Genomic DNA, 14,129 nt, shown 5'->3' with positions numbered 1-14,129 from the left:
ATGTAAACAAACCTCATCACTTGAGAAGGTAGGTGATGCGGACGTCGTGGAAGACATTTTGTCCCGTAACGCTCGCCGTACTGTTGGGGGGGAGAAGCGGTGGGGGGGAGATGATCATGTTGCTGCAGTCTGCAGTCTGAGCGCTAGATGTCACTAAAAGTTACACACTGTAGCTTTAAGATATGCTCTGGATGGTTGGAGCTTGGCCTGTTTTTCAGTGTAGCCCTGTTTCTCTGACACTCTAGGAGTGTTTGCCTAGTGGTTAGAGCAGTGCGCTTGTGCACTGAGAGGGCTAGAAGTTCCCTGATTGGATCCCCACAGCCTCCACTCTGGGTCTCTGAGCAAGAACCTTAACCCCACACTGCTCCCCGGGCGCCGCACAGTGGCAGCCCACTGCTCCCCAAGGAGATGGGACAAATGCAGAGAGTTTATTTCTCCATTTCAAGATCAACGAAGTTCTATTGTCTATGTCTTACTGTGACTAACTGTATGTGTTCTCTGACATGGGAGCTGGCTCGGAGCTCGTCTGCCTCGCTGAGTGTTTTCCTGGACGGCGCCGCCTGTGGAGCTGGTTGACAGTAACCTTTAGTATCTCTGCTTCTTTCTGTATGTCTGCTTCTGTCTCCTTGCACCGCAGACGGCCGCTCACACTAAGCCTGGTTCTGCTGGAGGTTTCTTCCTTTTAAATGGGAGTTTTTGTCTCCCCGTCACTACTTGCATGCTTGGTGTGAAAGATTGCTGTCGAGTCAATAAGTTGATGCAATTGACTGGTTTTCCTTAGGTCGAATCTGAACGTATGATCTGGTTGAATTGTCTCTGTAAAGAGCCTTGAGATATGCAGTGAATGATATGCAGTGAATTGGCCCTTTTAAAATAAAGAGAATTGAACCTAAAAGTTTTGTATTTTGTAACCGGGTGGTCTAGTGGGTGTAAATTCCCACCTGTTTTGGGTCCTTGAACACATCACAGCTCCGTTTCTTTACCTTCACGTCTGCTTTACAGAATTGACAGGCTCATTAGCGTATATAGGCACCAGGTGTGCAAGCAAGCTATGAGAGTCGGCTTAGTTTGGTGTGCAGTAGATTCTTTTGAGCGTTGGGAGCCGTGCTGCTACACAGAATTTGGATCTTGGTACTGCGCTGCTGGAAAAGTTTTCATGGAAGCGTCTGCATATATCCCTGTCTGAGGCTGATGAAGATTGCTGCTGTTGCTTATTATGCTCTCACCATTGAGACCCCTTTTTTTGTTATGCTCTTGGTAAAAGGTTTTCTCTGGAGCTAGAGTTGCAGCACGGGCACTACAGAACCAGAACGACCATTTATATCTTTTATAAATAGGCTGATTGGGCGCAGCTCTATAGGACGCAACGTGAGATTCGTGTTCTTCTAAATTAATATAACCTTGTTTGATCTTGTGTGCTACTAACGTGGTTTGCAGTGTTTTTCTAGAGTCTCAGATTGCTTCTTCTGTCACGGGTTCTTGTGCCTTATTGGATTTTAAAATAGAATAATAAAGTTGTCTTCCAATTGTAAAATAATCCATAAATAAAATATATAATTTGTATACTAAATCTGTTTCCTCATTTCAAGCCAGACCTACCTAGGTACATTTAATTGGGAGACCCTAGGCTACTTGATAATACTTTCAGTGGTCTACTAGTTGGTTTAGGGCCACGTCCTCGGTCACAATCCGGGTAATTCCCCTGTGTTACAATTTAAAAACTTTGAAACAAATCTTCAGAATCCATTGAATTTATGGGATGATACTAAGCAATTTCTGATCATATTAAAGCTTTAAAAAGCTTGTAAAAGGGCAAGGATTCACTGCTCCACATTAAAAAAAAAAAAACAACTTTGCATGTGCCTGCTTTTCTCACCCTGCAGGAAACATAAGTTGGAACTGGACCAGGTTCCCCATGGTGTCCAGGTGATCGCGCACAGCGAGGCAGAGGTGGTGTTTGGAGTAGCACTCTCTCTGGAGCGAGAACACCATCTCCTTCACTGCAGAGCAGCGGCGGCTCACGCAGCTGAAACGCTGACGCAGTCCAAGCGCCATGCATCGAAGTGCGTCCTTTACATATGATTTACCCTGGGATAAAGAGAGACAGAGGTGGTAACATATTCTTGTAGTAACAATTCTTCATGGTATTAATTCTTCCACAGTTTCAAGGCCTGTTAATTTCTCCTTAAATTCTTTAATTGACATTTTCCTGTGGGAATGGCATGTATGGGTTCTACTTATGAAAACATTATTCAATCATTTCTATAGATGCCAAACAGCTCTTAGTGGAGGAAGTATGATTGTGTGGGAATAAACATCACTAAAAGGCAAATTCAATAGAGAGAAATATCAAGTTGGTGTCCTAAAGTTAGGATTTAATCCTCTCCAGAAATCTGTTTATAAAATCTTTGTAGCAAATACATTCATTCCTATTATCTTAGAAAAAACACCTAATTGAAGGTAATTGTAGGAGAAGTCTATTAAAAAAAAAAAAGTAGAACCCACCTTAGATCATGTAAGATGACCCAGTGTGTTTACGAGGGAGATAAAACCCCCCAGCTGTGTGTGGTTAATGTAATCAGATTGTGGACTTGGATAACATGTATAAACAACACACAGGCGATTAACCCAGAAATGCTATTTACAAAACTTTTTCCAGTGATTATTTGCATGCAGCATCTGCAGAACACATGCAGCACATCATCTACCGCTCCACATCGCTCTGTGGAACCCATGAACTTGCTTCACTTTGTTGTATATTTCTATTCTAGTAAAGTGGACATGCTGTTCCTTCTCCCATTTCAGATGCCCTCTCAGATTGTTCTGTAACCAATGCTACCACCCATAACCATTCCTTACTCCTCATACTACATGCATTCCTCGCAAACGATCTTAATGACTGACGGGATTAAATGAAATAAAAACTCGTATCCAGAGCTGCTTTCTCTAAGCCCCCGCTTTAAGATCTTAATGAACTTAATTTCGGTATTACTGCCATATGTCTGAGAGAGTGATATGAGCCCAGTCATTCCCACCTGGGAGTCATAGCGTCCTGCGTTGTGCAGCAGAGTGAGGCATATGTGGTGAAGGCCGTGGATCTCACAGGAGTTGTTGCTGAAACACTGAAACATCCCACAGCCGACATCCCCTGAACTCACCAGGCAGCTCTGGATTTCAGCTTAGGCACACAGAAAAGATGCAGTGAGGTCACCACTAGCCTTTCAATACCACAACAGGCACAAATTGTCCCGTAGGTTTTCTTGCTTTCAACATGCTTGAATAAAACAACAGACTCCTCGGATGAGAAGAAGAAAATTAAAACCTCCCAACTAGAGTTGCACAGGAAAATCTCACTGTTTACAACATGGTAATTACAAATCACTGCTTTGAAGCACTGGGTTTATATAGTGTAGTGGCTGTGCATTCACAGTTTTATTGCTAGAATAATATATTGGGCAACTGGGTTAGACTCTGTATGCCTTTGATACACAGACCCAAAATACCTTCTAAAATTTAATGTTAAGGTTCTCAGGGATAGGTTGGGACATTTTGATCATGAAAAACAAACATAACAAAACAAAAAACAAAGATGGGGAGTAAATTATGGATTAATCAAAAGTGGTTTTGCCACCACAACATCAAACTGTATTGTAGCCACAAATTTCCCTCCAACTGTGCTTCCCTGTTCCTGATCTTATGTGTTAAAACCACATGTGATACAAGCAGCTGTTCAGCTCCAGTTCTTCTTTGTGGATTTAACTGAAATAAAACAAAATAGAATCCTTCTAAATTTCCGATACCAACCGAACAGTGTTCATTTGCAAGATAGGAAGCACTGAAGAACGGTGCGAATATAATTCACTGGTAATATAATTGTATAAGCGGTAATAGCAAGCAGAACTGCTAGAGGTTTAACTTCAGCCTCTGAGCCAATCCATCCCATATTATATCATTTTCTTTTGACCTGCAAAAAAAATAAATAAAAAATAATTTATATATTTTACCTACTGCTAATATATAAAATTTTTCCTATTAAGATAAATATTGGTAGAAATAAATATATAAAAATTGTCACATCTCATTTAGAACTAATTCAACTCTATAATGTTTTCAAAATATGTACGTTGGATCCTTCATTCTATGACTGTGGCCTTGATTCAGATTTTTTTCCCCAGCTGTCTTATAAAGAATGACAGAACTAAAAATAATAGAAGTACCTCCTGCTGGTGTGTATGATTAAGTGGAGTTAGAAAACCAGCTTTCCTTAAAGTAGAATACAAAATCACAATAGATCACCCCATACAGGCTGGTTTATTTGATCATCATTAAAGTCAAGTATGAAAAAAAGTTTGTTAAGTTATGGATAGGCAAGGGAAGGAAAACATCTACATCCCCAAACTCCATCTCCATTTAAGCCAGTTTTACCCTTGCAGCACAGCAACCTGATGCAAGAAGTTAGAAATGCAGAGATTTAAACTTTATAAGCTATTAGTTCAGAATCAGTGGACTTTTTCAGACCTGTCTATAGAAATGAGTTGCTTTAGTATTCATGTTAAAATCAACAACTTTAAAAGCTCCTCCAACAAATAATACCCTAGAAGTACTTCTAAGTATTGTGATTTTTTATTAAGAGTGGATGAATATAAATCCCATATACTAAGCTTTATAGGTTTATTTAACATAAAATGCAAAATAATATTTTAACCTTTCTTACTTTCTTTATGGATCCTGCCAAAAATATATTCATTTATTTCTTTTTTGCACCTTTTTAAACAGGTAGTTTTTTTGTTGGACTTGAACTCAAATCTAACACTAATAAGCTCAGATATCTGTATTCGGTACCTTAATGTTTTCATATAAACTGTTTTTGCAATTACCTGAGAACTAGGACAAGATTTCTGACAGACTTGATGAACAACAAAAAGAAAAAAAAGGAAAAGAAAACAACTTATTTAAATTTCAGTACCACAGATAACAGGTAGATGCTTTTCAGGTTCTTGTAAGTTGTGATCTAATTTAAAATAATAAAACAATCATCTCTCACTTGGCTGTTGTCAACTGTTCACTGAAGAAAAAAAAGCAACTTTTTTTTGCAGCTACTTAATCATTAATTACTTTAAGAGAATGTTTTCATGTTAGCAGGGCAGGAAAAAAAAAACAATTGTGTTAAAATAACAAAATATGATTAGATGAGATTGGATTCAACTTTATTGTCAACACACAGGTACAAGGCAATGAAATGCAGTTTAGGTCTAACCAGAAGTGCAATAGCAGCAAGTGCAGGATAAATAATGGTTCCATAAATACAGGACATGGGTTTCTACTGAATAAATAAAGAGATGAATACCATTATAAACAGAATCTTACTAATAGATTTGTCCTATTAATATAATATAAAGATAACTAGTGTTATGAACATTTAAGCTGGATACATTTATCCAGTTTAAATGTATAAATTTAAGCTGGATATGTACCGAATATGATATACAGGTGGATATTACTATAAAAAGGGTTTTTACAGTTATGTACAATAGCATAATATACAGATGGCTTTTACTATAAAATGAATAAATAAGGTTTGGACAGAAGCTATCTAAATTAAAGTGCAGTGGAAGGTAATTGCATATTATCTTTAATTAAATGCCAAAAACGGTTGCAGTTTTTTTTTTTTTTCAGTATTATAGTTAAAATATAATTGGTAACTAAGCAGAGCAGCTCATTGGTTGCAGATTTTCTCTGTATAAAACATAGCAGGTCAAATGATTTTAAAGATGAACAAGCAATAAATTGATCAGTAGTTCAGTTTGCAGCAAAAATGTTGCCCTTATGGAGATTTTTCTTTCCTAATGTCAGACCCAAATGTGAAGCTCTTCATTTGAATGTAACTCTGCGGTGAACTCACCTGTGCTCTGCAGGGAGAGGCGCCTTTTCACCTGGCTCCCCTGTTTCTCCAGGATATGATCATGCAGCTCCATGGCCAGCAGCTGATTAAAGCCCAACAGTAAAAACATCACCGCGGACACGTTTACCTTCATCTTCTACTGAGTTTTTTTATGTTTATTTTTCTCTAAAGGCTTTAAGATTCTGTTTAACTTCCCAGCTGCTTGTGTTTCCTGGACCGTTGTGAGTTCAGTGCGGCGGAAAAGCGGGTTTATAAACCAAGAAGAGCTGTGCGCGTGCACCGGACTGAACGGAGCGTGCGCCTCGACCAATCACAGCGCAGCTCCGTGAACGCGCAGCACATGTGGAGCAAAGAGTTTCTCGTGTTATCAGTGAAGGAACATCAGTGTTCAAAATGCATCCAGCTTATTTGTATATCACACTTTTAATCCGCTGCACAGCTGAGGAGGCAGAGGCAACAGGAATATTATATAGCAAGATTTCACCAAAAGTCTAATTATTCCTCTGAGATCACACACTGCAGGGGCTGCGTGGAGGTCAAACACTTTCTATGAGCGTTTACAGCTGCTCCCTGTGCAGGGAGAATACGTGCAACCAGAAACGTAGGAGTAGCATAGATGTAAAGCAATGGTAGGAGTATGGCAGGACATTTTTTAGTGAAAGAATAAGTTTCATTGTCCAGTTAGTCATAGCAATAACATTTCTGTTTGTCAAAATAACATTTTACTTATAAGACTTATATATCTACAGGGGCAGAGCTAGATGGGGGGCCAGGGGTGGCCAGGGCCACCCTTAAAGGAAAACGCTGTTTTTTATTTTACATTGGGCCCTTGATTTTACGTTATTACATCATGTTCTACTCACCCATATGAGTTTTGTGTCATTTGGAGCGGTTCTGAAGATATTCCGTTTGGTTATATCCAAGTAACGTCTTCCTATGGGCAACGACTTGAAGGCACAAACTTAACTATTCATAATTTATCATTTATGGTACGCCAGCTGCTGGCCGGCTGCTGGCTGCTCAGTGGGGCAGTGGGTAGCACTGCTGCCTTGCAGCAAGAAGGTTCTGGGTTTGATTCCGGCGCAGGGTCTTTCTGCATGGGGTTTGCATGTTCTCCTTGAGCATGTGTGGGTTCTCTCTGGGTACTCCGGCTTCCTCCTACAGTCCAAAAGCATTAATGTTAGTTTAAATGGCATCTCTAAATTGTCCTCAGGTGTGAGTGTGTGTGTGTGAATGGTTGTTTGTCCCGTGTGTCTCTGTGTTGCCCTGCGATGGACTGGTGACCTGTCCAAGGTGTACTCGGCCATTGACTGCTGGAGATAGGCACCAGCACCCCTCGCGACCCCACTTGGGACAAGCTTGTCAGATAATGGATGGATGGTACGCCAGCGTTCATAACATGTAGGTGAATCACTTTTCCCCCAGACAGCCGCGGTTATATTTTTTATATTTATATTTTTAAGAAATGAAGCGGCGTGTGTATGATGTCATCTGCGCGCCAGCCTGGAGTTGTGACAGGCAGCCCGGGCCACAGGCGGCTACGCTCTACCCCTTCTATTCATTTGGCGAGCTAATCTGAATCGTTCAATTACATTTCGAGAGCGAGATCATCTGTGATAGTAGCACTAGACATCTTCCAGGCATGTGAGTAAAACTAGCAGCAGTTCAGCGGACAGGAAGAATGAACGGTTGCCGGCGCACTCGGATGATGTCATACACACGCCGCTTTGTTTAAAAAAAAATAGAAATATAGAAAATATAACCGCGGATGTCGGGGGGACAGTGATTCGCCTACATGTTATGAATGCTGGAGTACCATAAAGAATAAATTATGAACAGTTTAGTTTGTGCCTTGAAGTCGTTGCCCATAGGAAGACGTTACCTGGATATAACCTAACGTAATATCTTCAAAACAGCTCCAAATGACAAAAAACTCATATGGGTGAGTAGAACATGATTAAATAACGTAAATTCAAGGGCCAAATGTAAAAAAAAACAGCGTTTTACTTTAAGAGCTGGTTACTCTCTTGCAGCAGTGTGTCGCAGTGAGCTTGATGCAGACATTTTTGATTTATGCTCAGTTTTGAAGCGTGGTCTGCGCTATACGCTGTGGGTCTAGATACGGCCAAGGCAGAGAGGAAGTGGGGGCGAGTTTAGTCCGAAAACGAAGGGACATGACGGTGAAAAATAGCAGGGATCCAGGTGGAAAAAGGGTCCCAGCGTTCTCGCGCACCTCAATCTTCTAGCTGGTCCGACTTCACAAGTTATTTTCCGCAATTTTGGTCATAAAAACAAAACAATCCGGCCACCTCTCTGCGGCACTGTCTGCGGTCAGTTACAATTTGGGAGAGTTGCAGCTGAATGTCTGCAGAGGGGGCGGGGACAGCTTATTGTTCACTGCAACACCTANAAGCGGTAATAGCAAGCAGAACTGCTAGAGGTTTAACTTCAGCCTCTGAGCCAATCCATCCCATATTATGTCATTTTCTTTTGACCTGCAAAAAAAATAAATAAAAAATAATTTATATATTTTACCTACTGCTAATATATAAAATTTTTCCTATTAAGATAAATATTGGTAGAAATAAATATATAAAAATTGTCACATCTCATTTAGAACTAATTCAACTCTATAATGTTTTCAAAATATGTACGTTGGATCCTTCATTCTATGACTGTGGCCTTGATTCAGATTTTTTTCCCCAGCTGTCTTATAAAGAATGACAGAACTAAAAATAATAGAAGTACCTCCTGCTGGTGTGTATGATTAAGTGGAGTTAGAAAACCAGCTTTCCTTAAAGTAGAATACAAAATCACAATAGATCACCCCATACAGGCTGGTTTATTTGATCATCATTAAAGTCAAGTATGAAAAAAAGTTTGTTAAGTTATGGATAGGCAAGGGAAGGAAAACATCTACATCCCCAAACTCCATCTCCATTTAAGCCAGTTTTACCCTTGCAGCACAGCAACCTGATGCAAGAAGTTAGAAATGCAGAGATTTAAACTTTATAAGCTATTAGTTCAGAATCAGTGGACTTTTTCAGACCTGTCTATAGAAATGAGTTGCTTTAGTATTCATGTTAAAATCAACAACTTTAAAAGCTCCTCCAACAAATAATACCCTAGAAGTACTTCTAAGTATTGTGATTTTTTATTAAGAGTGGATGAATATAAATCCCATATACTAAGCTTTATAGGTTTATTTAACATAAAATGCAAAATAATATTTTAACCTTTCTTACTTTCTTTATGGATCCTGCCAAAAATATATTCATTTATTTCTTTTTTGCACCTTTTTAAACAGGTAGTTTTTTTGTTGGACTTGAACTCAAATCTATCACTAATAAGCTCAGATATCTGTATTCGGTACCTTAATGTTTTCATATAAACTGTTTTTGCAATTACCTGAGAACTAGGACAAGATTTCTGACAGACTTGATGAACAACAAAAAGAAAAAAAAGGAAAAGAAAACAACTTATTTAAATTTCAGTACCACAGATAACAGGTAAATGCTTTTCAGGTTCTTGTAAGTTGTGATCTAATTTAAAATAATAAAACAATCATCTCTCACTTGGCTGTTGTCAACTGTTCACTGAAGAAAAAAAAGCAACTTTTTTTTGCAGCTACTTAATCATTAATTACTTTAAGAGAATGTTTTCATGTTAGCAGGGCAGGAAAAAAAAAACAATTGTGTTAAAATAACAAAATATGATTAGATGAGATTGGATTCAACTTTATTGTCAACACACAGGTACAAGGCAATGAAATGCAGTTTAGGTCTAACCAGAAGTGCAATAGCAGCAAGTGCAGGATAAATAATGGTTCCATAAATACAGGACATGGGTTTCTACTGAATAAATAAAGAGATGAATACCATTATAAACAGAATCTTACTAATAGATTTGTCCTATTAATATAATATAAAGATAACTAGTGTTATGAACATTTAAGCTGGATACATTTATCCAGTTTAAATGTATAAATTTAAGCTGGATATGTACCGAATATGATATACAGGTGGATATTACTATAAAAAGGGTTTTTACAGTTATGTACAATAGCATAATATACAGATGGCTTTTACTATAAAATGAATAAATAAGGTTTGGACAGAAGCTATCTAAATTAAAGTGCAGTGGAAGGTAATTGCATATTATCTTTAATTAAATGCCAAAAACGGTTGCAGTTTTTTTTTTTTTTCAGTATTATAGTTAAAATATAATTGGTAACTAAGCAGAGCAGCTCATTGGTTGCAGATTTTCTCTGTATAAAACATAGCAGGTCAAATGATTTTAAAGATGAACAAGCAATAAATTGATCAGTAGTTCAGTTTGCAGCAAAAATGTTGCCCTTATGGAGATTTTTCTTTCCTAATGTCAGACCCAAATGTGAATCTCTCCATCTGAATGTAACTCTGCGGTGAACTCACCTGTGCTCTGCAGGGAGAGGCGCCTTTTCACCTGGCTCCCCTGTTTCTCCAGGATATGATCATGCAGCTCCATGGCCAGCAGCTGATTAAAGCCCAACAGTAAAAACATCACCGCGGACACGTTTACCTTCATCTTCTACTGAGTTTTTTTATGTTTATTTTTCTCTAAAGGCTTTAAGATTCTGTTTAACTTCCCAGCTGCTTGTGTTTCCTGGACCGTTGTGAGTTCAGTGCGGCGGAAAAGCGGGTTTATAAACCAAGAAGAGCTGTGCGCGTGCACCGGACCGAACAGAGCGTGCGCTTTGACCAATCACAGCGCAGCTCCGTGAACGCGCAGCACATGTGGAGCAAAGAGTTTCTCGTGTTATCAGTGAAGGAACATCAGTGTTCAAAATGCATCCAGCTTATTTGTATATCACACTTTTAATCCGCTGCACAGCTGAGGAGGCAGAGGCAACAGGAATATTATATAGCAAGATTTCACCAAAAGTCTAATTATTCCTCTGAGATCACACACTGCAGGGGCTGCGTGGAGGTCAAACACTTTCTATGAGCGTTTACAGCTGCTCCCTGTGCAGGGAGAATACGTGCAACCAGAAACGTAGGAGTAGCATAGATGTAAAGCAATGGTAGGAGTATGGCAGGACATTTTTTAGTGAAAGAATAAGTTTCATTGTCCAGTTAGTCATAGCAATAACATTTCTGTTTGTCAAAATAACATTTTACTTATAAGACTTATATATCTACAGGGGCAGAGCTAGATGGGGGGCCAGGGGTGGCCAGGGCCACCCTTAAAGGAAAACGCTGTTTTTTATTTTACATTGGGCCCTTGATTTTACGTTATTACATCATGTTCTACTCACCCATATGAGTTTTGTGTCATTTGGAGCGGTTCTGAAGATATTCCGTTTGGTTATATCCAAGTAACGTCTTCCTATGGGCAACGACTTGAAGGCACAAACTTAACTATTCATAATTTATCATTTATGGTACGCCAGCTGCTGGCCGGCTGCTGGCTGCTCAGTGGGGCAGTGGGTAGCACTGCTGCCTTGCAGCAAGAAGGTTCTGGGTTTGATTCCGGCGCAGGGTCTTTCTGCATGGGGTTTGCATGTTCTCCTTGAGCATGTGTGGGTTCTCTCTGGGTACTCCGGCTTCCTCCTACAGTCCAAAAGCATTAATGTTAGTTTAAATGGCATCTCTAAATTGTCCTCAGGTGTGAGTGTGTGTGTGTGAATGGTTGTTTGTCCCGTGTGTCTCTGTGTTGCCCTGCGATGGACTGGTGACCTGTCCAAGGTGTACTCGGCCATTGACTGCTGGAGATAGGCACCAGCACCCCTCGCGACCCCACTTGGGACAAGCTTGTCAGATAATGGATGGATGGTACGCCAGCGTTCATAACATGTAGGTGAATCACTTTTCCCCCAGACAGCCGCGGTTATATTTTTTATATTTATATTTTTAAGAAATGAAGCGGCGTGTGTATGATGTCATCTGCGCGACGGCCTGGAGTTGTGACAGGCAGCCCGGGCCACAGGCGGCTACGCTCTACCCCTTCTATTCATTTGGCGAGCTAATCTGAATCGTTCAATTACATTTCGAGAGCGAGATCATCTGTGATAGTAGCACTAGACATCTTCCAGGCATGTGAGTAAAACTAGCAGCAGTTCAGCGGACAGGAAGAATGAACGGTTGCCGGCGCACTCGGATGATGTCATACACACGCCGCTTTGTTTAAAAAAAAATAGAAATATAGAAAATATAACCGCGGATGTCGGGGGGACAGTGATTCGCCTACATGTTATGAATGCTGGAGTACCATAAAGAATAAATTATGAACAGTTTAGTTTGTGCCTTGAAGTCGTTGCCCATAGGAAGACGTTACCTGGATATAACCTAACGTAATATCTTCAAAACAGCTCCAAATGACAAAAAACTCATATGGGTGAGTAGAACATGATTAAATAACGTAAATTCAAGGGCCAAATGTAAAAAAAAACAGCGTTTTACTTTAAGAGCTGGTTACTCTCTTGCAGCAGTGTGTCGCAGTGAGCTTGATGCAGACATTTTTGATTTATGCTCAGTTTTGAAGCGTGGTCTGCGCTATACGCTGTGGGTCTAGATACGGCCAAGGCAGAGAGGAAGTGGGGGCGAGTTTAGTCCGAAAACGAAGGGACATGACGGTGAAAAATAGCAGGGATCCAGGTGGAAAAAGGGTCCCAGCGTTCTCGCGCACCTCAATCTTCTAGCTGGTCCGACTTCACAAGTTATTTTCCGCAATTTTGGTCATAAAAACAAAACAATCCGGCCACCTCTCTGCGGCACTGTCTGCGGTCAGTTACAATTTGGGAGAGTTGCAGCTGAATGTCTGCAGAGGGGGCGGGGACAGCTTATTGTTCACTGCAACACCTACGCAGAGGACCTGGTTTTGAAGTATAAATCAGCCTTTAGCCAATCATTGGCCACCCCTGTGTCCACCCCTACCATTTTTTCCCCCTCTAATACAGATGGTGGCAACAGTAATACTCTCAAGATGAATATTCAAAACATTAAAATTTTTCATATATTACTTACAAATTTTTTTATATATTCATAATTACTTGACAAGAAAAACACTGTGGTTAATATACAAATCAATATACTAACATTAAAGATGATAAGTAAAGAATTAATGCTCTTTTCAGAACTAGATTTTGTGTTTTATGGGGTGAAGACAAAATGAAGTGTCTCTGCAAATCATCTAGTCTTCAGTAAAATCATGGATAAATAACTTTGGAGATAACTAACTTTTTTAGTAAATAACTTTAATAAAAACGTATTAAATTATCAATTAATGTAGATATTAGTGCTTCTAAATGTAAATTTTATGCAGAATGATTATTGATAAAAGTAGGTAAGTAATGACAATGGAAAGGACGTTTTCCCCAGAACTCAAACCAGAAAGAATTTTATCCACTATACCTTTTATCTAGAAAGCACAGATCTTTAAATATATCCATCTATTTGTTAGCAAAGGCTGTCGGAAAGTATAGTTTGTCTTATCTTTGTCTTGACCCTGAAGTTTTGGCGTCTATCCGCTTTCGGCCACCCTTCAGTGTTCATTGGTTATTGCCTGGCCACCCTTATAAAAACTTTCTGGCTATGCCTCTGCATATTTAACTCTTACATATCTACCTCTAAATCATGTCAAAGACTCTGCATCACACTGATTACACCAAACAAAAATATTGCATATTTGCACTACATATTTAATGTTCTGAACTCCCATATCATTGCGTTTTTGCACCATGCTTTTTCTCCCACATTGTTTACATTTGATCACTGCAGCACTTTATAGAATGGAAATGTTTCTCATAGCTGTATAAAACAAAATTTCGTTTTGTATACACTCTGTGTACACATAATGACAATAAAAGTTGTCGATATCTAGCAGACAGGAATGAATATAAGAATGTAATTAAGATAAAGCTTAGTTTATAATATTTAAAAATACGCTATGCAAGATTAATAGACCATTTTTTAAAATATCATTATATTCATTTTTTTCCAACCCCAAGCTGTATAAACCTGAATGCCTACTGGATGTAAGCAAATCAGCTGTTTATATGTTTAATGAGGAAGGATGGATGCCTAAGGAGATCAACACCTTTTATCAAGGTGTGCACAGTTATTAGGGAGCGTCTTATCTCAGGCAGATAGATTTAAGTCACTCTGGAAAAACGAAAATTCTAATTGACTTTCAGGGGGGATGCAGCACTCTTGAAAGTGCTAAGATATCAGCAGAGATGGGTGGAGTA

The 14,129-nt window shown here is 39.3% G+C and overlaps 1 protein-coding gene across 1 annotated transcript in view; it reads right to left on the bottom strand.

Moving 5' to 3' along the window:
• The window catches only part of LOC107084183, a 30,717-nt gene that overhangs the window by 2,587 nt on the left and 14,001 nt on the right, over window positions 1–14,129 (bottom strand). The window contains exons 4-6 of the mRNA XM_015373894.1: window positions 10,336–10,417; window positions 3,036–3,178; window positions 1,877–2,088 (exon numbers count right to left, since the gene is read on the bottom strand). Of these exons, the coding sequence (XP_015229380.1) occupies window positions 1,877–2,088; window positions 3,036–3,178; window positions 10,336–10,417 (437 nt within the window). The remainder of the gene's footprint in view (window positions 1–1,876; window positions 2,089–3,035; window positions 3,179–10,335; window positions 10,418–14,129) is intronic.

The sequence above is a fragment of the Cyprinodon variegatus genome, unplaced genomic scaffold, assembly GCF_000732505.1.
Source record: "Cyprinodon variegatus isolate N-32 unplaced genomic scaffold, C_variegatus-1.0 Scaffold94, whole genome shotgun sequence".
Classification (NCBI taxonomy): domain Eukaryota; kingdom Metazoa; phylum Chordata; class Actinopteri; order Cyprinodontiformes; family Cyprinodontidae; genus Cyprinodon; species Cyprinodon variegatus.
Note: the sequence above shows the minus strand (reverse complement) of the source record. Positions and strands in the feature narration are given on the sequence as shown.